This window comes from Chiloscyllium plagiosum, unplaced genomic scaffold (assembly GCF_037043375.1).
Source record: "Chiloscyllium plagiosum isolate Xiang-an unplaced genomic scaffold, Cpla_swu_hap1 HiC_scaffold_17, whole genome shotgun sequence".
Taxonomy (NCBI): Eukaryota; Metazoa; Chordata; class Chondrichthyes; order Orectolobiformes; family Hemiscylliidae; genus Chiloscyllium; species Chiloscyllium plagiosum.
In genome coordinates this window covers 61,894,706-61,920,946 of record NW_028270155.1, presented here as the reverse complement: position 1 = coordinate 61,920,946, position 26,241 = coordinate 61,894,706, and the positions used below count along the sequence as shown (strand labels likewise).

The 26,241-nt window shown below is 47.1% G+C and overlaps 1 protein-coding gene across 1 annotated transcript in view; it reads right to left on the bottom strand.

Annotated features, from left to right (window-relative positions):
- The window catches only part of LOC148147369 (uncharacterized), a 203,966-nt gene that overhangs the window by 137,488 nt on the left and 40,237 nt on the right, over positions 1 to 26,241 (bottom strand). Inside the window, exon 6 of the mRNA XM_087995595.1 lies at positions 1,666 to 1,776. Within this exon, the coding sequence (XP_087851721.1) occupies positions 1,666 to 1,776 (111 nt within the window). The remainder of the gene's footprint in view (positions 1 to 1,665; positions 1,777 to 26,241) is intronic.

Below are 26,241 nucleotides of genomic sequence, written 5' to 3'. Positions count from 1 at the left end.
CATGGGAGACTGATTAGCAAGATTAGACCTCATGGAATACAGGAAGAAATAGCCATTTGGATACAGAACTGGCTCAAAGGTAGAAGACAGAGGGTGGTGGTCGTGGTGGTCGTGGTTGTTTTTCAGACTGGAGGCCTGTGACCAGTGGAGTGCCACAAGGATCGGTACTGGTCCACTACTTTTCATCATTTATATAAATGATTCCGATGCGAGCATAAGAAGTACAGTTAGTAAGTTTGCAGATGACAGCAAAATTGGAGGTGTATTGGACAGCGAAGAAAGTTACTTCAAATCACAACGGGATCTTGATCAGATGGGCCAAAGGGCTGAGGAGGGGCAGATGGTTAATTTAGATAAATGTGAGGTGCTACATGTTGAGAAAGCAATTCTTAGCAGTCCTTGTACACTTAATGGTAATGTCCTAGAGAACAAACAGAGTAGTTTAGCTCTTTGAAAATAGAGTCGCGGGGAGATAGGATAGTGAAGAAGGTGTTTGGTATGCTTTCCTTTATTGGTCAGAGTATTGAGTACAGGAGTTGGGAGGTCATGTTGCGGCTGTACAGGACATTGGTTAGGCCACTTTTGGAACATTGCGTGCAATTCTGGTCTTTATCCTATCAGAAAGATGTTGTGAAACTTGAAAGGGTTCAGAAAAGATTTACAAGGATGGTGCCAGGGTTGGAGGATTGGCGCTATAAGGGAGAGGTTGAATAGGCTGGGGCTATTTTCCCTGGAGTGTCGGAGGCTGAGGGGTGACCTTATAGAGGTTTCTAAAATCATGCAGGTCATAGATAGGATAAATAGACAAAGTCTCTTCACTGGGGTGGTGGAGCCCAGAACTAGAGGACATAGGTTTAGGATAAGAGGGGAAAGATAGAGACCTAAGGGGTAAATTTTTCATGCAGACGTGTATGGAATGAGCTGCCAGAGGAAGTGGTGGAGGCTGGTACAAGAGGCATCTGGATGGGTATATGAATAGGAAGGGTTTGGAGAGGTATGGGCCGGTGCTGGCAGGTGGGACTAGATTGGGTTGGGATATCTGGTCGGCATGGACAAGTTGAACGAAGGGTCTGTTTCCATGCTGTACATCTCTATGTCTCTATTACTCTCAGTGACCAAACCAGAATATGGCCATTTTTAATGAATTTTACCATAAATTCCATAAACCTGAATAAACCGGGTCACCTGACCCGAGGGGAACAACCTGTTTTACCAGGAATGTTGTGGGGGGTCCACCTGTAACAGAGAAATCCCTCTGACCATGGGATTTTGGATGGGGTCAGGGCCATATCCATGGGATGGACAATCATTCTGTCCTGTCCCAGATCCTCCTTTCTAAACCCTCCAGAGAAATTTCAGGACACAAAGTGATGGGAAATATCTCACAAGGCACAGCGATCCTCATTTGTACAGCATCATAACATTCCACACCCTCATCATGATCACAGCTTCTGATGGACATTAAAGAGACAAGGAGATCAGCTCCGAATCCCCCAAACCTGCCCAGACAGGGCTCCATTCACAGCCTGAGGACTATAGAATTTCGGGGTCATTCAGTTTAACTTGTTCATCAACACTGGAGATGGTCCAGACTGTGCTGCACAATCTAGTCAGACCTGGCTGCTCACAGGCTCAGCTCGATGATATTGTGGAGGTTTATCTCACCTGGAAAGGCATGTCCTGAAATGTAACTGTCAGAGGGCTGGTGAGATCATCAATCATTGAATCCCCCACTTGGATTGTAACATCGGGTGAGACAGGGTTCCTCTCCTGGCCCTGTAACAACACACAGAATGGATGGTTAAACATCTACTCACTGAGGATTTACAGAACACACAGAAACATTTCAATGATCTTCATTTCTGTGGTGAGGGTGAGCAGAGGAGGCTTCCTCATTGTAACAAATGTTACCTTAGGGGCTGCAATCCCAGAAGCTCCCTTTGCTGTCAGAAATGTGTGAATGATAACTCCAGACCCTCCATGAAGCTTTCTGCCCGCCCTGCCCTAGACTGTGGGGATGGGTCATTAACACATTAAAGTACATCAGTGATGTCCACCCCAGTGGGAGTTCAGAGAGACAGAGCAACCCCTTACACAGGGACAGAAACAGAAATACAGAGACACTCAGTGTTGGGGAGTGAAGGGGTGTGGGCTACAAACCCTGTTCCTTTGATTCAGCCCAGTCACCCCCTGATTTTGAGGGCTGGACGCTCACTCTCACTGTTCACCTTTTTAAGCATCAAGACACCTCACAAAATCGAGAGCTCTCAATGCTGACTGACGCAACAGTACGACACGTTCAGGACAATGTACAGGGAAACACCAGGGAACTGGTTTTGATTTGATTTTGGTTTCCTTGCCATGTGGACTCAAGTACAAACATACAGGAGCACCGAGAAAAATGTTTCATGTCTCCACATAAAGTGCCATCTTCGGTACGAATACCGAGTGACAAAATTCTAAAAACTAGGTAGAAAGGAAGAAAAAAGTCAAGAGGTAAACATTGCAGTAGTTATCGTGTAGTGTAAAACAAATGAAGTAAAGTTAAAAGTTACATACTATGGACTTTCTTAGTTTTCAACAGAAAATAAAAATATAAAACTGCAGGTTCAAACATTACAGTCTTTCTTCAGTGCTTCACCCATCACAGATCTCCATTTAATACCACAAACAAGGAGGGACAGAGACCGTGTCCCATGGTCACAGCTCAAACAAGGAGGGACAGAGACCATGTCCCATTGTCACAGCTCAAACAAGGAAGGACAGAGACCTTGTTCCATGGTCACAGCTCAAACAAGGAAGGACAGAGACCGTGTCCCATGGTCACAGCTCAAACAAGGAGGGACAGAGTCCTTCTCCCATTCTCACAGCTCAAACAAGGAAGGACAGAGACCGTGTTCCATGGTCACAGCTCAAACAGGGAGGGACAGAGACCTTGTCCCATGGTCACAGCTCAAACAGGGAGGATCAGAGACCTTGTCCCATGGTCACAGCTCAAACAGGGAGGGACAGAGACCTTGTCCCATGGTCACAGCTCAAACAAGGAAGGACAGAGACCGTGTCCCATGGTCACAGCTCAAACAAGGAAGGACAGAGACCTTGTCCCATTGTCACAGCTCAAACAAGGAGGGACAGAGTCCTTCTCCCATTCTCACAGCTCAAACAAGGAAGGACAGAGACCTTGTCCCATGGTCACAGCTCAAACAAGGAAGGACAGAGACCGTGACCCATGGTCACAGCTCAAACAGGGAGGGACAGAGACCTTGTCCCATGGTCACAGCTCAAACAGGGAGGGACAGAGACCTTGCCCCATGGTCACAGCTCAAACAGGGAGGGACAGAGACCTTGTCCCATGGTCACAGCTCAAACAGGGAGGGACAGAGACCTTATCCCATTGTTACAGTTCAAACAGGGAGGGACAGAGACCTTGTCCCATGGTCACAGCTCAAACAGGGAGGGACAGAGACCTTATCCCATTGTCACAGTTCAAACAAGGAGGGACAGAGACCTTGTCCCATGGTCACAGCTCAAACAGGGAGGGACAGAGACCTTATCCCATTGTCACAGTTCAAACAAGGAGGGACAGAGACCTTGTCCCATGGTCACAGCTCAAACAAGGAAGGACAGAGACCTTGTCCCATGGTCACAGCTCAAACAGGGAGGGACAGAGACCTTGTCCCATGGTCACAGCTCAAACAAGCAGGGACAGAGACCTTGTCCCATGGTCACAGCTCAAACAGGGAGGGACAGAGACCTTGTCCCATGGTCACAGCTCAAACAAGGAAGGACAGAGACCGTGACCCATGGTCACAGCTCAAACAGGGAGGGACAGAGACCTTGTCCCATGGTCACAGCTCAAACAGGGAGGGACAGAGACCTTGCCCCATGGTCACAGCTCAAACAGGGAGGGACAGAGACCTTGTCCCATGGTCACAGCTCAAACAGGGAGGGACAGAGACCTTATCCCATTGTTACAGTTCAAACAGGGAGGGACAGAGACCTTGTCCCATGGTCACAGCTCAAACAGGGAGGGACAGAGACCTTATCCCATTGTCACAGTTCAAACAAGGAGGGACAGAGACCTTGTCCCATGGTCACAGCTCAAACAGGGAGGGACAGAGACCTTATCCCATTGTCACAGTTCAAACAAGGAGGGACAGCGACCTTGTCCCATGGTCACAGCTCAAACAAGGAAGGACAGAGACCTTGTCCCATGGTCACAGCTCAAACAGGGAGGGACAGAGACCTTGTCCCATGGTCACAGCTCAAACAAGGAAGGACAGAGACCTTGTCCCATGGTCACAGCTCAAACAGGGAGGGACAGAGACCTTGTCCCATGGTCACAGCTCAAACAAGCAGGGACAGAGGACAAAGACAAAAAAGAGGCAGATAGTTGGTTAGCCACTGACCTTAAAACATTACAATGAGAAAACCGCCTCTAATGGAGCCTCTGAGAATAAGTGTGACATGTGTTGGCTCACTACAATCTCCTGAAGATCTCTGTACACATTCAAGGAGCTTAATGAAACCACATTGCAGACTTTCCTGTAAAGTACAGATTTGGGGACAGAAGAAGGCCATTCACCGATCATGTCTCCCCTGGGTCTTCAAATTCGCATCATTCCCTGGTGCCAATCACTTGTTTATCCTCCATATCTTTGTACATTATTTCTGCCCAAATACTGACCCACCGTCCTCTTGAATGTCTCAGTTGAACCTGGCTCCACCACACCTCCGAGGTAACATCACTCGACCCTAACTCGTTGCTGAGTGAATGTTTTTGTCTCATATCACATTTGTACCTTTTGTAAATCACTTCCAATCAATGCCTTTGCATTTTTTCTTCCTTCTGCAAGCAGGAATAGTTTCTCCCCGTCTACTCGAGCTCATGCTTTTGAAAACATCAATCAGATCTCCTTTTCACCTTCCTTTCTCCAAAGACAACAGTCACAACTTCTTCAATCCAATCTTATAACCAAAGTTCCTCATCTCTGGATCACTCTTGTAAATCACTTCTGCACTCTCTCCACTGCATTCATGTCCTTCCTACAATGTGACACCCAGAACTGTACTCACTAACGTGAAAGTATAAATACTGTCAATAGTGTACAGTCAGTCGGGATAAAGATGAGGGATGATGCAGAGCAAAGGTTAACTATGTCCTTATTTTAAGAATAGCTGTTGAGTATGTGTGAAAGGAACCATCTCACAGTAACATCAGGACAGATGGAATCAAAGTCTGAGTCTGTCCCAAAATGTGCCCAAAATAAGATATGAACCATTGTCATTGCTCAAGGATTCACTCATCTCCTTATCTTTCTGTCATCAGCTGGGTCACCTCTTCAAACACTCAAACACCATCTACGCTCCCAGTCAATCTGTTAACTTACATTATCTTCAACAAATGATTTGGATGTGAGCTTAGGAGTTATAGTTAGTAAGTTTGCAGATGACACCAACATTGTAGATGTAGTGGACAGAGAAGAGGGTTACATTTGATTACAACAGGATCTTGATCAGATGAGCCACTGGGCTGAGGAGAGGCAAATGGAGTTTAATTTAGATAAATGCGAGGTGTTGCATTTTGGGAAAGCAAATCAGGGCAGGACTTATCCACCTAATGTCGAGAGTGTGTTGCTGGGAAAGCACAACAGGTCAGGAAGCATCCGAGGATCAGGAGAATCGATGTTTCAGGCGGAAGCCATTCATCAGGAATGAGGCTTGTGGGCTGGGGCTGAGGCATAAATGGGAGGGGGTGGGGTTGGGGGAAGGTAGCTGAAAAATCGATAGGTGGATGAAAGTGAGGGAGAAGGTGATAGGTCAGGGGGGAAGTGATGGACAGGTCAGGAGGGAGGTGCCAAGTTGGCGATTTGAGACTGGGATAATGTTGGGGGAGGGGAAATGAGGAACCTGTTGAATCCCACATTTATCTTGTGTGGTTGTAGGGTCCCAAGGCAGAATATGAGGCATTCTTCCTCTAGGCATCGGGTGGTAACGGTTTCGTAGTGGAGGAGGCCCAGGACCTGCATGTCCTTGACGGAGTGGGAGGGGGAGTTGAAGTGTTCAGCCATGGGGCGGTGGGGTTGGGTGCAGATGTCTGTGAGATCTTCTCTGAAACGATCTGCAAGAAGGTGTCCTGTCTCCCCGATGTAAAGGAGACCACACTGGCTGCAATGGACGCCGGGGATGACATTGGTAGAGGAACAGGTAAATTTCTGATGGATGTGGAAGGATCCTTTGGGGCCTTGGACAGAGGTGAGGGGAGTGGTGTGGGTGCAGGTTTTGCACCTCCTGGGGTGGCAGGGAAAGGTGCCAGGACTGGGGTGTGGGCTGGTGGGGGTGGGGGGGGGGGGAGGTGGACCTGATGAGGGAGTTGTGGAGGGAATGGTGTTTCTGGAACGCTGATAGGGGTAGGGAGTGAAATATATCTTTGGAGGTGGCGGAATTGGCAGAGGATGATGCAATGTACATGGAAGTTGGTAGGGTAGAAGGTGAGGACTGGGGGGGTTCTGTCCTTGTATGTTGGGAGGGATCATTCCAGAGGACCACCTCATATTCTGCCTTGGGACCCTGCAACACATGGGATAACTGTGGATTTGAACAGCTTTCTCATTTTCCCTCCACCCACATTATCCCAGTCCCAAACCTCCAACTCGGCACTCCCCTCTCAACCTGTCGATCACTCCCCCCCGACCTATCACCTTCTCCCTCACCTTTGACCGCCTATCGCTTTCAGCTACCTTCCCCTAACCCCACCCCCTCCCATTTATCTTTCAGCCCCAGCCCACAAGCCTCATTCTTGATGACGAGCTTTTGCCTGAAACGTCAATTATCCTGCTCCTCGGATACTGCCTGTCCTGCTGTGCTTTTCCAACAACACACTCTCAACTCTGATCTCCAATACCTGCAGTCCTCACTTTCTCCTTATCCACTTACTGGTAAAGTCCGAGGGAGTGTTGCTGAACTAAGAGACCTTGGAGTGCATGTTCATAGCTCCTTGAAACTTGAGTCACAGCTGTATAGGATAATGAAGAAGGGGTTTGATATGGTTTCCTTTGTTGGTCAGAGTACTGAGTACAGGGGTTGGGAGGTCATGTTGCAGTTGTACAGAACATTAGTTAGGCCACTTTTGAAATATTGCATGCAATTCTGGTCTCCTTCCTATCGGAAGGATGTTGTGAAACTTGAATGGGTTCAGAAAAAATGTACAAGGATGTTGCCATGATTGGAGGATTTGAGCTAAAGGGAGAGGCTGAACAGGCTGGGGCTGTTTTCCCTGGAGCGTTGGAGGCTGAGGGGTGATCTTATCGAGGTTTATAAAATTATAAGGGGCATGGCTAGGATAAATAAACCAGGTTTTTTCCCTGGGTAGGGGAGTCCAGAATCAGAGAGCATAGTTTAGGCTGAGAGGGACAGAAATATAAAAGAGACCTCAGTGGCAACGTTTTCACACAATGGGTGATCCGTGTTTGGAATGAGCTGCCAGAGGAAGTGATGGAGGCTTGTATGATTTCAACATTTAAAAGGCATTTGGATGGGTATATGAATAAGGAGGGTCTGGAGGGATATGGACCAGGTGCTGGTAGGTGGGACTAGATTGTGTGGGGATATCTGGTAGACATGGTCGATTTGGACTGAAGGGTCTGTTTCTGTGCTGTAGATCCCAATGACTCTATGACTCTAAGTATTTCTGACAATCTTCAAAGAACTGTTCATTCAGAGAAACAATGTACTTGAATCTTGCCCCATCATGCATCCATCTGGAAGAAAACACGCCTGCTGACACTCCCATTGCATTCACAATCGCTTTACTTGCTCACAAGATACAAGGTGATAAGGAACCAGCGACAGAGAACTGCAACTGCAGAGGAAAACTCCGACTGAAACTCCTGAATCCAGAATGAAACCACAGGGTAAGGCCATTCAGTCCAGCAAATCTGTAACTGATGGTTTAAAGAGCATGCCCTCCTTTGCTCTGTCCTCAGAGTCAGACAGCACAGACTCATCTTCTGGCAATCTTTTCTCCTTCAATTATTTATTCAATGCCATTTTAAAATTTAGTGTTGAATATGTATCCACTACACTGTCAGTCACTGAATTTCACAGTCTAACTGGGGATCAAATAAAAATATTTCTCCTCATGTCACCTCTGACAGTTTTTCCCTAAATCTGTGCTCCCTGGTGAACCACCCTTCAGCTGTAGGAAACAGGCTTCATTTCTTTGCTCAAACAAAGCTCTTTATTGTTTTAAATTCCTTTATCAGGTCTCCTCTTGGCTTTCCTTTCCACACTCCTCCGGGTTGCTCTTTCCTCACTCCATTTTGACCCTTCCCTGACTCCATGACTTTGATCTTCTGTTCTTTCCTCCCTCCTTCCCTCCAACCCCCCGGCTCCACTAATCCTCATTCTTCTTGACCTGGTGGGATGATCCAGGGGCTTGAGGACAAATTTTCACTTTGTAGTTCTTCCCGAATTTGAAACTGAATTAATTTCCAGTGGGGCCTTGTGATCAGTGATTTTTAAAAAATCAACCGCTGCTAATAAATATTCTCCATCTAAAACCGTAAATAAATCAGGTAACTATTTCCCACCAGGATTTCCTCAATTCACGAGTCATTTCTACTGCAATGATTTCAAATGTAAGAGAATGAATTTCCTCAAGTCAGAGATTCCAACATTACTGTGAAAGATCAGAGGAGAAAGTGAGTCTGCAGATGCTGGAGATCAAAGTTGAAACTTTATTGCTGGAACAGCACAGCAGGTCAGGCAGCATCCAGGGAACAGGAGATTCGACGTTTCGGGCACAGGCCCTTCTTCAGGAATCTGGGCGCAAGTGTTGCACCTCCTGCGGTTGCAAGGGAAGGTGCCGGGAGTGGAGGTTGGGTCGGTGGGGGGTGTGGATCTGACAAGGGAGTCGCGGAGGGAGTGGTCTCTACGGAAAGCTGATAGGGGAGGGGAGGGAAATATATCCTTGGTGCTGGGGTCTGTTTGGAGGTGGCGGAAGTGACGGCGGATGATGCGCTGTACATGGAGATTGGTGGGGTGGTAGGTGAGGACCAGTGGGGTTCTGTCCTGGTGGCGGTTGGAGGGGCGGGGCTCAAGGGCGGAGGAGCGGGAAGTGGAGGACATGCGGTGGAGGGCACCGTCGACCACGTCGGGGGGGAAATTGCGGTCCTTGAAGAAGGAGGCCATCTGTGTTGTACGTATTTTGAACTGGTCCTCCTGGGAGCAGATGCGGCGGAGACGAAGGAATTGGGAGAATGGGATGGCGTTTTTACAGGGGGCAGGATGGGAGGAGGTGTAGTCCAGGTAGCTGTGGGAGTCGGTTGGTTTGTAGTAGATGTCCGTGTTGATTCGGTCGCCTGAGATAGAAACAGAAAGGTCTAGGAAGGGGAGGGAGGAGTCCGAGACTGTCCAGGTGAATTTGAGGTCGGGGTGGAAGGTGTTAGTGTAGTGGATGAACTGTTCAACCTCCTCGTGGGAGCACGAGGTAGCGCCGATACAGTCATCAATGTAGCGAAGGAAAAGATGGGGGGTGGGGCCAGTGTAGTTGCGGAAGATGGATTGTTCCACATACCCTACGAAGAGGCAGGCATAGCTGGGGCCCATGCGGGTGCCCATGGCTACTCCTTTTGTTTGGAGAAAGTGGGAGGATTGGAAAGAAAAGTTGTTCAGGGTGAGGACCAGTTCGGTCAGTCGAAGGAGGGTGTCGGTGGAAGGGTACTGGGTGGTACGGCGGGAAAGGAAGAAGCGGAGTGCTTTGAGTCCTTCGTGATGGGGGATGGAGGTGTACAGGGACTGGATGTCCATGGTGAAGGTGAGGCGTTGGGGACCGGGGAAGCGGAAATCCTGGAGACTCATCCACCGCCAAACCACAACAACGCGACGGTCGGAGGAGGAGCGTCTTATCTTCCGACTGGGAACCCTCCAACCACAGGGGATGAACTTGGACTTCACCAGTTTCTTCATCCCCCCTCCCCCCACCTTGTCTCAGCCGAATCCCTCCAGCCCGGCACCGCCTTCCTGACCTGCAGTCTTCTTCTTGACATCTCCGCCTCCATCCTACTCCGACCTATCACCCTCACCTTGACCTCTTTCCACCTATCACATTTCCAACGCCCCTCCTCCAAGTCCCTCCTCCCTACCTTTTATCTTCTCCTGCTGAACACTCTCTGCTCATTCCTGAAGAAGGGCCTGTGCCCGAAACGTCGAATCTCCTGTTCCCTGGATGCTGCCTGACCTGCTGTGCTGTTCCAGCAATAAAGTTTCAACTGTGAAAGATCAGAAACTCTTTAAAATTCAGTCACTGTTTGTATGTGACAGTAGACACATCAAGGACAGTGCCATATGAATGCTAACTCCCAAAGGGTCATTCTAAGATTTGGTTTTCTTGCAATGCCTAATCCCAGGCTGCCAGGCTCCCACATGGAGGCTGTGGATAAGGTTACAACTCATATTAAACTCAGCCAATCACACAGAATTAAAATCAGCTTGCTGTTTTGAAAACTGCTGTTTTTGACCTAGAAACACAGGAAATAGGAACAGGAGTAGGCCATTCAGCCCATCGAGTAAGCCAAATATCACCAAATCCATCATTCTGCATTTAAACACAAATGGATTGAAATGTCATTCGGCCCCTGTTGCCTACTCTACCATTTGAAAACAAAATGGCTGACCTGTTTGTGGCCTCACCTCCTCACTCCCATCTCCCATCGATAACCTTTGTAAGTTAAGGAGACACACAAACATTGGGCCCCTCGAGCCTGCATGATTAAGGCTGATCATCCAACTCAGTTCCCTGATCCCTTTCTCTCCCCGTACTGAAGAACAATGTCTCCCTCTTTCTTGAAAGTTGTCAATGTGTTGGTCTCAATGCTTTCTTGTGGCAGAGAATGCCATAGGCCTCCCACTCTACGGGTGAAGAAATTTCTTCTCATCTCTGCCCTAAGAGGCCTAACCTGTTTCCTTCGATAGTGACGGCTGGTCCTGGGCTCCCTGGTTGTGAGGAACATCTTTCCCGAAACTCCCCCATCAACACCTGTTAGAAACTTAAAGGTTTCAAAGAGATTCCCCCTCATTGTTCTGAACTCCAGTTAATATAGTCCTGCCACAGCCAGAGAAGCCAGGTTCCAAAACTTATAAAGAAATAATAGGAATCCTCCAGAACCATTTTTCACCAAAATCATTGGGGATTGCTGAAAGGTTCAGATTCTATAAAGATAACCAGCAAGATGGTGAGTCTGTCTCCCAGTTTGTAGCAACTTCAAAGCCATTAGCAGAATGTTGTGAATTTGGAGACAACTTAAATGATGCAATCAGAGACAGACTGGTGTGTAGTTTAAGATTTGATACAATCCAGAAGTCATTACTGACAGAAAGGAACTGAGATTTAATGAAAGCTCTGGGAATAGCAGTTTCTACGGGACCAGCAGATAAGAAACCTCAACAGCTAAGCCTTTTTGAACATCCATTCACAGAATGAATATGTCACTGGCTAGGCCTGCATTTATTGCCCATCACTAATTGCCCAGAGGATAGTTAAGAGTTAACCACATTGCTGTGGGTCTGGAGTCACATGTAGGCTAGACCAGGTGAGGATGACAGTTTCCTTCCCTAAAGCACGTTAGTGAACCAGATGGGTTTATCCCAAATATCTACAATGATTGCACAGTCATTGACTCTGATTCAAATTTAAGTTCCACGAACTGCTATGGCAGGATTTGAACCCAGGCCCCCAAAATTTTACTTGCAACCCTGGATTAATAGCCCAGCAATAATACCACTAGATCATTGCCACTCAAGCTGAAATATGAGAGCTTGTAAAATGGCGGTTGAGAAAGTTCACAAAATGGTGGGTGAGACACAATCACCAAAACAAACTCAAAACATTCCCACCTTCAGGACTCAATCCCAAGGTTAACAATTTTAAACCATGAATATCTTCTTCCTTTTCGATTACCCACTCCCACATTTGCCATTGATGTGGTAAAACAGGTCAGACAGCAGCACCTCGCTGGGATATAGAAACTAAACATTCAAACTGCAGCAAAAAAAGAAACATTTCATGGGTGCAGTTGATTGTATCAATGTGGATGTTCCCTTATACGGTCAGGTTGAAATTTTGCCCTTACACATTGTCAAAGGAAATGTTTACATTACATTACATTACAGTGTGGAAACAGGCCCTTCGGCCCAACAAGTCCACACCGACTCGCCGAAGCGCAACCCACCCATACCCCTACATTTACCCCTTACCTAACACTACGGGCAATTTAGTATGGCCAATTCACCTGACCTGCACATCTTTGGACTGTGGGAGGAAACCGGAGCACCCGGAGGAAACCCACGCAGACACGGGGAGAATGTGCAAACTCCACACAGTCAGTCACCTGAGTCGGGAATTGAACCCGGGTCTTAGTACTAACCACTGGGCCACCGTGCCGCCCAAATGTTCCAGCTTTATTGTGAAGAATGTAGTTGGAGAAAGTCAAAATCAACTGAACAGAAGTGAATCACTTAGAATCACAGAGTCACACAGATGTACAGCTCCGGAACAGACTCTTCAGTCCAGCTCATCCATGCCAACCAGATATCCCAACATAATCTAGTCCAACCTGCCAGCACCCGGCTCATATCCATCTAAACCCTTCCTATTCATATACCCATCCAGATGCCTTTTAAATGCTGTAATTTTACCAGTCACCACCACTTCCTCTGGCAATTCAAATCATACATGCACCACCCTCTGGGTGAAAAAGTTGCCCCTTAGATCTCTTTCATATCTTTCCCCTCTCACCCTAAACCTATGTTGTCTAGTTCTGGGCTCCCCCACCCAGGGAAAAGTCTTTGTCTATTTATTCTATCCATGTCCCCCAAGATTTTATAAACCTCTATAAGGTCATCCCTCAGCCTCCAACACTCCAGGGAAAGCAGCCCCAGCTTGTTCAGCCTCTCCCTATATCTCAAACCCTCCAAACCTGGCAACGTCTTTGTAAATCTTTTCTGAACTCTTTCAAGTTTCACAACATCCTTCCAATTGGAAGAAGACCAGAATTGCATGCAATATTCCAAAAGTGGCCTAACCAGTATCCTGTACAGCCGCAACATGACCTCCCAACTCCTATACTCAATACTCTGACCAATAAAGGAAAGTATACCAAATGCATTCTTCACTATCCAATCTACCTGCAACTCTACTTTCAAGGAGCTATGAACCTGCACTCCATAGTCTCTTTGTTCAGCAACACTCACTAGGACCTTACCATTAAGTGTATAAGTCCTGCTACGATTTGCTTTCCAAAAATGCCGCACCTCGCATTTATCTAAATTAACTCCATCTGCCACTCCTCAGCCCATTGGCCCATCTGATCAAGATCCCATTGTAATCTATGGTATAGTGACCACTGTCCGCTACACCTCCAATGTTGGTGTTATCTGCAAACTTACTAACCACACTTTCAATGTTCAAATCATTTATATAAATGGCGAAAAGTAATGGACCCAACACCGATCCTTATGGCACTCCACTGGTCACAGGCCTCCAGTCTGAAAAACAATCCTCCACCACCACCCTCTACCTTCGACCTTCAAGCTAATTCTGTATCCAAATGGCTAGTTCTCCCCGTATTCCTGAGGTCTAACCTTACTAACCAGTCTCTCCTGGGGAACCTTGTCGAACGCCTTACTGATGTCCATATAGATGACATCCACCACTCTGCCCTCATTAATCCTCTTTATTACATCTTCATAAACCTCAATCAAATTCATCTGACATGATTTACCACACACAAAGCCATGTTGACTATCACGAATCAGTTCTTGCCTTTCCATATACATGTACATCCTGTCCCTCAGGATTCCCTCCAACAACTTGCCCACCACAGACGTCAGGCTCACTGGTCTATAGTTCCCTGGCTTGTCCTTACAACCCTTCTTAAACAGTGGCACCACGTTAGCCAACCTCCAGTTTTCTGCCACCTCACCTGTGACTATCGCTGATACAAATATCTCAGCACAGGTCCCAGCAATCACTTCTCTAGCTTCCCACAGAGTTCTAGGGTACACCTGATCAAGTCCTGGGGATTTATCCACTTTTATACATTTCAAGACATCCAGCAATTCCTTCTCTATAACATGGACGTTTTTCAAGATGTCACCATCTATTTCTACCATGTCCTTATCCACAGTAAACACTGATGCAAAATACTCGTTTAGTATCTCCCGCGGCTCCACACGAAGGCCGCCTTGCTGATCTTTGAGGGGCCCTATTCTCTCCCTAGTTACCCTTTTATCCTTAATGTATTTGTAAAAACCCTTCAGATTCTCCTTAACTCTATTTGCCAAAGCTATCTCATGTCCCTTTTTTGCCCTCCTGATTTCCCTCTTCAGTATACTCCTACTGCCTTCATACTCTTCTAAGGATTCACTCGATCTATCCTGTCTATTCCTTATATATACTTCCTTCTTTTTCTTAACCAAACCCTCAATTTCTCTAGTCATCCAGCATTCCCTATACCTACCAGCCTTTCCTTTCACCATAACAGGAATATACAGTCTCTGGAGTCTCGTTTTCTCATTTCTGAAGACTTCCCAATTTCCAGCCGTCCCTTTACCTGCGAACATCTGGCCCCAATCAGCTTTTGAAAGTTCTTGCCTAATACCATCAAAACTGGCCTGCCTCTCATTTAAAACTTCCACTTTTAGATTAGACTACTTACAGAGTGGAAACAGGCCCTTCAGCCCAACAAGTCCGCACTGACTCTCCAAAGAGCAACCCACCCAGACTTATTACCCTACGTTTACCCCTTCACCTAACACTATGGACAATTTGGCATGGCCAATTCACCTAACCTGCACATTTTTGGACTGTGGGAGGAAACCCACACAGACATAGAGAATGTGCAAACTCCACACAGACAGTAGGAGGAGGGCTGAGGATCTTAGGCAGGCTTTCAGGGAGCTAGGTTGGAAGCTCAGAGTTAGAACGAACAGAGTTATTGTCTCTGGTTTGTTACCCATGCCACGTGATCGAGAGTCAAGGAATAGGGAGAGAGAACAGTTAAATGCGTGGCTACAGGAATGGTGCAGGAGGGAGGGATTCCGGTATTTGGATAACTGGGGTTCTTTCTGGGGAAGGTGTGACCTCTATAAACAGGATGGTCTACACCTGAACCTGAGGGGCACCAGTATCCTTGGCGGGAGGTTTGCTAGTGCTCTTGGGGGGGGTTTAAACTAACTCTGCAGGGGCATGGGAACCTAGACTGTAGCTTTAGGATGCAGGACCTGGAGTGTAGGGAGGTTAGGAACATGGCATCAATCTTAAAGGAGGATGCCTGTAAACAGGAAAGTGGCTTGAAGTGTGTATACTTCAATGCAAGAAGTATACGAAATAAGGTAGGTGAACTTGCAGCGTGGGTTGGTACCTGGGACTTCGATGTTGTGGCTATTACGGAGACATGGGTAGAACAGGGACAGGATTGGCTGTTGCAGGTTCCAGGGTTTAAATGTTTTAGTAGGGTCAGAGGTGGGGGTAAAAGAGGGGGAGGTGTGGCATTGCTTGTCAAAGATAGTATTACAGCGATGGAAAGGACGATGGATGAAGACTCGCCATCTGAGGTAGTTTGGGCTGAGGTTAGGAATAGGAAAGGTGAGGTCACCCTGTTAGGAGTTTTTTACAGGCCTCCTAATAGTCCAAGAAACGTAGAAGAAAGTATTGCGAGGATGATTCAGGAGAAGAGTGAAAGTAATAGGGTGGTTGTTATGGGGGACTTTAACTTTCCTGATATTGATTGGGAAAGCTATAGCTCTAGTTTGTTAGATGGGTCAGTGTTTGTCCAATGTGTGCAGGAGGGTTTCCTGACACAATATGTAGATAGGCCAACAAGAGGTGAGGCCATACTGGATTTGGTTCTGGGTAACGAACCAGGCCACGTGTTAGAATTAGAGATAGGTGAGCACTTTGGGGACAGTGACCACAATTCGGTGACTTTTACTCTAGTGATGGAGAGGGATAAGTGTGCACTACAGGGCAAGAGTTATAGCTGGGGGCAGGGAAATTATGATGCGGTGAGGCATGACTTAGGATGCGTGGCTTGGAAAAGTAGGCTTCAAGGCAAGGGCGTAATTGATATGTGGAGCTTGTTCAAGGAGCAACTATTTAGTGTCCTTGATAAGTATGTACCTGTCAAGCAGGGAGGAAAGGGTCGTGTGAGGGAGCCGTGGTTTAATAAGGAATTGGAATCCCTTGTTAAATGGAAGAGGGCGGCCTATGTAAAGATGAGGCGTGAAGGTTCAATTGGGGCGATTGAGAGTTATAAGGTAGCCAGGAAGGACCTGAAGAGAGAGCTAAGAGCAGCAAGGAGGGGACATGAAAGGTCCTTAGTTGGTAGGATTAGGGAAAACTCTAAGGCTTTCTATAGGTATGTCAGGAATAAAAGAATGAATAGGCCCAGTCAAGGATAGTAGTGGGAAGTTGCGTGTGGAGGCTGAAGAGATTGGGGAGACACTGAATGAATACTTTTCGTCAGTATTCACTCAGGAACAGGACATTGTTGCCGAAGTGAATACTGAGTCACAATTAAGTAGAATGAATGGCTTTGAGGTATGTAGGGAAGAGGTGTTGGAAATTCTGGAAAGGGTGAAAATAGATAAGTCCCCTGGGCCTGATGGCATTTATCCTAGGATTCTCTGGGAAGCAAGGGAGGAGATTGCAGAGTCATTGGCCTTGATTTTTATGTCCTTGTTGTCTATAGGAGTAGTGCCAGAAGACTGGAGGATCGCAAATGTGGTTCCCTTGTTCAAGAAGGGGAGTAGGGATAACGCTAGTAACTATAGGCCGGTGAGTCTCACTTCTGTTGTGGGCAAAGTCTTAGAGAAAATTGTAAGGGATAGGATTTACGAACATCTGTATAGGAATAATGTGATCAAGGATAGTCAGCATGGTTTGTCGTGCCTCACAAACCTTATTGAATTCTTTGAGAAGGTGACTAAGGAGGTGGACGAGGGGAAAGTGGTAGATGTGGTGTATATGGATTTTAGTAAGGCGTTTGATAAGGTTCCCCATGGTAGGCTACTTCAAAAAATACGGAGGTATGGCATTGAGGGTGAGTTGGAGGTTTGATTAGGAATTGGCTGGCTGGAAGAAGACAGAGGGTAGTAGTTGATGGTAAAGGTTCATCTTGGAGTGCCGTTACTAGCGGTGTTCTGCAAGGATCTGTTTTGGGACCATTGCTGTTTGTCATTTTTATAAATGACCTGGAGGAGGGGCTAGAAGGTTGGGTGAGCAAGTTTGCGGATGATATGAAAGTTGGAGGAGTTGTTGACAGTGAGGAAGGATGTGGCAAGTTACAGCGGGATATAGATAAGCTGCAGAACTGGGCAGAAAGGTGGCAAATGGAGTTCAATGTAGCTCAGTGTGAGGTGATTCACTATGGTAAGAGTAACAAAAAGATGGGGTACTGGGCTAATGGCCGGATACTTGGTAATGTGGATGAGCAGAGGGATCTTGGTGTCCATGTACACAGATCTTTGAAAGTTGCCACCCAGGTAAATAGTGCGGTGAAGAAGGCATATGGCGTACTGGCTTTTATTGGTAGAGGAATTGAGTTCCGGAGTCCTGAGATCATGTTGCAGTTGTATAAGACTCTGGTGCGGCCGCATCTGGAGTATTGTGTGCAGTTTTGGTCGCCATACTATAGAAAGGATGTGGAGGCACTGGAACGGGTGCAGAGGAGGTTTACCAGGATGTTGCCTGGTATGGTAGGAAGATCGTATGAGGAAAGGCTGAGGCACTTGGGGCTGTTTTCATTGGAGAAAAGAAGGTTTAGGGGTGACTTGATAGAGGTGTACAAGATGATTAGGGGTTTAGATAGGGTTGTCCGTGAGAACCTTTTTCCATGTATGGAGTCAGCTATTACGAGGGGGCATAGCTTCAAATTAAGGGGTGGTAGGTATAGGACAGATGTTAGGGGTGGGTTCTTTACTCAGCGAGTCGTGAGTTCATGGAATGCCCTGCCAGTACCAGTGGTGGACTCTCCCTCTTTATGGGCATTTAAGCGGGCATTGGATAGGCATATGGAGGATAGTGGGCTAGTGTAGGTTAGGTGGGCTTGGATCGGCGCAGCATCGAGGGCCAAAGGGCCTGTACTGCACTGTATTCTTCGATGTTCTATGTTCTAGTTGCCTGAGGCGGGAATTGAACCCAGGTCTCTAGCGCTGTGAGGCAGCAGTGCTAACCACTGTGCCACCGTGCTGCCCACAGTCTATCCTTTTCCATCACTATTTTGAAACTAATAGAATTATGGTCACTGGCCCCAAAGTGCTCCCCCACTGACAACTCAATCACCTGCCCTGCCTTATTTCCCAAGAGTAGGTCAAGTTTTAAACCTTCTCTAGTAGGTACATCCACACACTGAATCAGAAAATTGTCTTGTACACACTTAACAAATTCCTCTCCATCTAAACTCTTAACACTGTGGCAGTCCCAGTCTCCATTTGGAAAGTTAAAATCCCCTACCATAATCACCCTATTATTCTTACAGATAATTGAAATCTCTTTCGAAATTTGCTTCTCAATTTCCTGCTGACTATTACAGGGTCTATAATACAATCACAATAAGGTAATCATCCCTTTCTTATTTCTCAGTTCCACCCAAATAACTTCCCTGGATGTATTTCCAGGAATATCCTCCCTCAGCACAGCTGTAATGCTATACCTTATCAAAAACACACTCCCCCTCCTCCCTTGCCTCCCTTTCTGTCCTTCCTGTAGCATTTGTATCCTGGAACATTAAGCTGCCTTCCCTGTTAGGCTCCTTGCATTGAAATAAATGCAGTTAAATTTATCAGTCCTACCTTGTTCTCTGATTTGTTCCTGCCTGCCCTGACTGTTAGACTTGCTTCTTTTCTCAACTCTACCAGTCTCAGAATGATCTCTTTCCTCACTATGTTCCTGGGTCCAACCCCCCACCTTAATTGTTTAAATCCTCCCAAGCAGCTCTAGCAAATCTCCCTGCCAGTGTATTAGTCCCCTTCCAATTTAGGTGCAATCCGTCCTTTTTGTACAGGTCACTTCTACCCCAGAAGAGATTCCAATGATCCAAAAATGTGAATCCCTCCTCCATACACCAGCTCCTCAGCCATGCATTCATCTCCTCTATCCTCCTCTTCCTACCCTCACTAGCTCATATCACTGGGAGTAATCCAGATATTACTAGCCTCAAGGACCTCCTGTTTAAATTCCTGTCTAACTTTCTATATTATCCCTTCAGAATCTCATCCTTGTTGTTGGTTCCAATGTGTACAATGACCTCCTGCTTGCTCCTCTCCCCCTGCAAAGCATTCTGTACTGTCTCGGAGACATCCTTGATCCTGGCACCACAGAGGCAACACACCATTCTGATTTTCCACTTCTGGCCACAGAAATATTTGCCTGTGCCTCTGACTAGAGCGTCTCCTAACACAATTGGTCGCTTGGAAACCGGTGTCCCCCTAATTACATTAGAGCCTGTCTTGATACCAGAAACATGGCTGTTCGTGCTACATTCCCCTGAGAATCCATCATCCCCTACATATTCCAAAACAGCATACCTGTTTGAAATGGGGATAGCCACAGAAGACTCCTGAACTACCTGCCTACCTCCCTTATCTTTCTTAGAGTTAACCCATTTATGTGACGCTATCTGCAACTTTTCTCCCTTCCTGTAACTGCCATCTATCACATCCTTTTGCTCTTGTAAATTCCTCATTGCTTCTAACAGTCACTTCAACTGATCCATTTGATCTGATAGGATTTGCAACCAATGGCATTTACTGCACATATACTCCTCAGTAACATGTAAACTCGCCCTAAACTCCTACATCCGACAAGAAGACCATATCACTCTACTAAAGGCCATTTTTGCTCCTTTCAATCTACAGACCCAGAAAATACCAGTCTTATTCCTCTACAAAACACTGCTCCAGGCTAACTTGACACTTATGACTTCAGAGATAGATCTCAATAAAACATATAATCAATAAAGAACCCACTCTACTCACTATTATAGATCGACAGCAAGGCTATACTTAAAACTATTCACTTATCTGTTTCTGTGCTGTGACCTCTCCCAAACAGGTTCAAGATCAGGTATGAATTTCCCTGTTAATTTTCCCATTCACACTCCGATGTCCAGTGATACATGAATTCAAACAGCAAAGGCAGTAACTGTGCAGGTTCACTGCTGGGTCAGTTAGCAGTGTGGGTTTTTCTCTCTCTCTCTCTCGCTCTGTGCCTCTCTCCCGCACAGATCATGTGCTGCCTATTGTCTGTGTTTCTCTCTTTTAAAAGTGCTGTTGTTTTGACTTTATTTCTCCAAGGTTCCAGTACAATGCAGCAGCTTATAAAACAGTAATTGCTGCTCCTGGAATTCAAGGGAATCACCTCCAACACCGAAAACACCTCAAAAAAGGAGCAGCCTGTTACAGCTGGAAATTCTTCCCGTCCTCCATCTTGGATTACCCATAATCCTTGTTAGATTCTGAGACTGATCTCCACAAAATGTTTTCAATGGGGATGTGGGAAGCATTGATATGGTCGATTGTCGAATGAGATGAGATTCAAACAGAATGTTACATTGATGGATCAGCCTCATACAATCAGAGCAAAGGTCGAGGCAGCATGAGAGAGGCTGGTCAAGATGGGAGTCCTTGGACCCGTCAATGTGAGTGATTGGGCCATGCCCATTGTGCCAGTGTGAAAGAAAGATGGATTGTACCCATCTGCGATTAATTTAAGGTCACTATTAACCCAGAACTGTGTGCTGTGCAGTAAAGTATACATTAATCAATGAGCTAATTGCTGGAACAAACAAAACCAAAATTGCTGGAGAAACTCAGCAGAACTGGCAGCATCTGTGGACCAAAAACAGAGATAGCCTTTCGAGTCCCTTGACCCTTCTCCAGAACTGACAGCAGGTGGGAAAGGGTGGTATTTATGCTGGGGACAGGGGTGGTGGAGGGGTGGGGTGGGGAGGAGAGCTTGGAGTTAGTGGATGGGTGGAGACAGGGCCGAGAGAGAGAGAGAGAGAGAGAGAGAGAGAGAGAGAGAGAAAATGTCAGTCAACAACAGGATTAATTACAGTAAGCCAAGAATAAGAGAAGCCAGAGAGATGACAGTGGGGACTTTAAGTCGGTGAGAGTGGGTTTGCTGTTTTCCTCTTCCTCGTGTGCTGAAAGCAACCCATTCCATGACAGGATCTGGGGTGTGTGGGACTCAGTAACAGAAAGGGAAGGAGGTGTTCATGCTGTAAAATTATTAAACTGGAGACTGAGTCCTGAAGGCTGGAAGGTCCCCAATCAGACGATGAGATGCTGTTCCTCCAGTTTGTGTTGAGCCTCACTGTAACAGGCCTGAGACAGAAATGTTAGGATGGGAATGCAGTGGTGTGTTGAAGTGGCAGGCAACTGGAAGCTCAGGGTCACTTTTGCCGACAGCACATCAATGTTCCACAAAGCGGGAACCCAAAGGCTCTTTCAATTATCTTTGCCAAACAAGTCGAATACAAATAGTCCTGAGGTGGACATCTTTGACATTGAGGAGAAAGTGAGGTCTGCAGATGCTGGAGATCAGAGCTGAAAATGTGTTGCTGGAAAAGCGCAGCAGGTCAGGCAGCATCCAGGGAACAGGAGAATCGACGTTTCGGGCATAAGCCCTTCTTCAGGAATGCCCAAAACGTCGATTCTCCTGTTCCCTGGATGCTGCCTGACCTGCTGCGCTTTTCTAGCAACACATTTTCATCTTTGACATTGAACAAATAGAGAACATTCTGGACACATTAAGAAGTGTACCAGAAATGATCCACTGTTATCAAAAGTGACGGATGTGGTGCTTTGTGGTAAAGTCACAGGAACAACACCAGAACTGAAGCCATATGTCTCACAGAAGCTACAACTATCCATACAAGCAGAATATCTTCTCTGGGGAGTGTGGGTCACCATTCCAACACAGTTAGGGAAATGTGTGTTAAATCAACGACATGAAGGCCACTGTGGCATTATCAGAACAAAGGAGACAACCAGAAACTAATTTTGGGACCAGGGCTCGACACTGAAATTGAGGAGAAGGTGGGAATATGTCCTGCTCGTACAACAGCCTCAACCAACCTCCATTAGTGCCTTACCCCCATGGGAATGGCTGGAAAGGTCATGGGAAAGAATCCATATCGACGACACCCAGACCTTTCGAAGGTCATTTGATTTGCTGGAACCACCCATTACAGAGGACATTGTTGATGGGAAACAGCAGAATCAGGGTTTCCAATGAGAGAACAAGGGCAAACACTGGGTTTTACAAAAAGCTCAACAAGTGTTGGTGAGGAATTATACCACTGGTGTGAGGTACATACCGGCCATCACTGTAACACAGACTGGACCAGTTTCCTGCACTGTACAGACGACAGATGATGTCATATGCAGATCAACACTTGGCAAACATGAACAAATGTGTCAGAGACAACATTGTTTGAAGATCCACAATAATTTTGCCAAATAAAGACCTGGATATACCTGAGGACACAGCAGTAACTTGAATATCTGAAGGTGAGAATACCTTAGTGGAGAAGACCACACATTGTGCAAAACCTCTGAACATTAATTCATCTCAGGAAAAGACAACAACTGATGTTTCTCCTCGGTTACATTAACTACCCTCCAATCCATAGGAACTGTTCCAGAGTTGAGAGAATTATGGGAGATAACCTCGAGCACATCTGTTATTTCCAGGGCCACATTCTAAACCTCTCTGTGATGAAGATTATCAGGCCCTGGGATTGATCTGCCTTTTCTCCGATCTGCTTCCCCAATACCATTTCCCTAAGAAGACTTCTTCCTTTCAATTCCTCCTTTCCACTTGTCCTTGTGTCCCCCATCTTTTGGGAAGTTGTTTGTTTTCTTTCTTTGTGAAGACGGAACTAAAGTATGTCATTAATTGGTCTGCCACCTCTTTGTTTCCTATTATAGGTTCTCTTGTTCCTGACTGCAGGGGACCTATATTCATGTTAATTAATCCTTTTTCTCTTAACATACTCAGAGAAGCTTCGACTATGAGCTTGTATGTTTCCTTTAAGATTACACCCATACTCTGTTTTGCCCCTCTTAATCGGTCTCTATTTCTCCCGTTGCAAGGGCCTAAGGTCTTTCCAATCCTCTGGTCTTTGCTTTTCTGGCCAATTTGGATGTGCCTTCCTCAGGTTTAATACTCTCCCTAATTTCCCTTGTTAACCAGGGCGTTACACGGTTCCTGTTTTAATTTCATTCCAGAAATTAATACATTTTGCTGTTTGTCTGTTTTAATGTTTGTCATTGCCGAACCACTACCATCCCTTTAAATAACAATCCCCAAATTATCATGGTCAGCTTGTGTCTCACACCATCATAGTCTCTTTTATGTAAATTTTCAGGTATGAGGAAAGTGTGTCCAGCAGGCTAAGATAAAAGGTAGGGAGGAGGGACTTGGAGGAGGGGCGTAGGAAATGCGATTGGTGGAAGGAGGTCAAGGTGAGGGCGATAGGCCAGAGTGGGGTGGGGGCGGAGAGGTCAGGAAGAAGATTGCAGGTTAGGAAGGCTGTGCTGGGTTCGAGGGTTGGGACTGAGACAAGGTGGGGCGAGAGGAAATGAGGAAACTGGAGAAATCTGAGTTCATCCCTTGTGGTTGGAGGGTTCCTAGGCGGAAGATGAGGTGCTCTTCCTCCAGCCGTCGTGTTGCTATGGTCTGGCGATGGAGGAGTCCAAGGACCTGCATGTCCTTGGTGGAGTGGGAGGTGGAGTTGAAGTGTTGAGCCACGGGGTGGTTGGGTTGGTTGGTCCAGGTGTCCCAGAGGTGTTCTCTGAAACGTTCCGTAAGTAGGCGGCCTGTCTCCCCAATATAGAGGAGGCCACATCGGGTGCAGCGGATGCAGTAAATGGTGTGTGTGGAGGTGCAGGTGAATTTGTGGCGGATATGGAAGGATCCCTTGGGGCCTTGGAGGGAAGTAAGGGGGGAGGTCTGGGCGCATGTTTTGCATTTCTTGTGGTTGCAGGGGAAGGTGCCGGGAGTGAAGGTTGGGTTGATGGGGGGTGTGGACCTAACGAGGGAGTCACGGAGGGAGTGGTCTTTTCGGAATGCTGATAGGGGAGGGGAAGGAAATATATCCCTGGTGGTGGGGTCCGTTTGGAGGTGGTGGAAATGACGACGGATGATACGATGTATATGGAGGTTGGTGAGGTGGTAGGTGAGGACCAGTTGGGTTCTGTCCTGGTGGCGATTGGAGGGGCGGGGCTCAAGGTTAGAGGAGCGGGAAGTGGAGGAGATGCGGTGGAGGGCATCGTCGATCACGTCGGGGGGAAATTGCGTTCTTTGAAGAAGGAGGCCATCTGGGTTGTATGGTATTGGAACTGGTCCTCCTGGGAGCAGATGCGGCGGAGACAAAGGAATTGGGAATAAGGGATGGCGTTTTTACAGGGGGCAGGGTGGGAGGAGGTGTAGTCTAGGTAGCTGTGGGAGTTGGTCAGTTTATAGTAAATGTCCATGTTGATTCGGTCGCCTGAGATAGAAATGGAAAAGTCTAGGAAGGGGAGGGAGGAGCCTGAGACGGTCCAGGTAAATTTGAGGTCGGGGTGGAAGGTGTTGGTAAAGTGGATGAATTGTTCAACCTCCTAGTGGGAGCACGAGGCGGCGCCGATACAGTCATCGATATAGTGGAGGAAAAGCTGGGGGGTGGGGCCAGTGTAGTTGCGGAAGATGGACTGTTCCACATATCCTACGAAGAGGCAGGCATAGCTGGGGCCCATGCGGGTGCCCATGGCTACTCCTTTGGTTTGGAGGAAGTGGGAGGATTGGAAAGAGAAGTTGTTCAGAGTGAGGACCAGTTCAGTCAGTCGAAGGAGGGTGTCAGTGGAAGGGTACTGGTTGGTACGGCGGGAAAGGAAGAAGCGGAGTGCTTTGAGTCCTTCGTGATGGGGGATGGAGGTGTACAGGGACTGGATGTCCATGGTGAAGATAAGGCGTTGGGGACTGGGGAAGTGAAAATCATGGAGGAGGTGGAGGGCGTGGGTGGTGTCCCGAACGTAGGTGGGGAGTTCTTGGACCAAGGGGGACAGGATCGTGTCGAGGTATGCAGAGATGAGTTCGGTGGGGCAGGAGCAGGCTGAGACAATGGGCCGGCCGGGGCAGTCAGGTTTGTGGATTTTGGGCAGGAGGTAGAAACGGGCGGTGCGGGGTTGTGGGACTATGAGGTTGGAGGCGGTGGGTGGGAGATCCCCCGAGGTGATGAGGTTATGGATGGTCTGGGAGATGATGGTTTGGTGGTTGGGAGGTGGGGTCATGGTCAAGGGGGCAGTAGGAGGAGGTGTCCGCAAGCTGGCGTTTAGCCTCAGCGGTGTAAAGGTTTTGGATTTTGGAGCTTTTTGGAGTTTTGAATTTTGGATAAAGGATTGTGTACCTGTACTGTGTACAGTTCTGGTTGCCCTGCTCTAGGATAGATATGGTTGAATTGGAGAGGATGCAGAAAAGGTTCACAAAGATGGTATAAGGAATGGAGGGGTTGAGTTATAAGGAGTGGCTGGATAAGCTACAAGGCCTTTTCACTGGAGCATAGGAGGTTAAAGAGTGACCTTCGAACACAGAACACAGAACAGTACAGCACAGTACAGGCCCTTCAGCCCACGATGTTGTGCTGAGCATTTACTTTAATCTGAGATCAATCTAACCTACACACCCCTCAGCTTACTGCCATCCATGTGCTTGTCCAGCAGTCGCTTAAACATCTCTAATGTCTCTGACTCTACTACCACCACTGGCAGTACATTCCACGCACCCACCACTCTCTGAGTAAAGAACCTGCCTCTGACATCACCCCGATACCTTCCTCCAATCACCTTAAAATTATGATCCCTTGTGACAGCCATTACTGCCCTGGGGAAAAGTCTCTGGCTAACTACTCTATCTATGACTCCCATTCCCTTGTACTCCTCGATCAAGTCACCTCTCTCTCTTCCTCTCTCCAGTGTGAAGCTCACTCAACTTCTCTTCAGAAGACAAGCCCTCCAATCCAGGCAGCCCTCCAATCCTGGTAAATCTCCTCTGCACCCTCTCTAAAGCATCTACATCCTTCCTCGAATGAGGTGACCAGAACCGAACACAACATTCCAAGTGTGGTCGAACCAGGGTCCTATGGAGCTGCAGCATAACCTCCTGGCTCTTAAACTCAATCCCCCTGTTAATGAAAA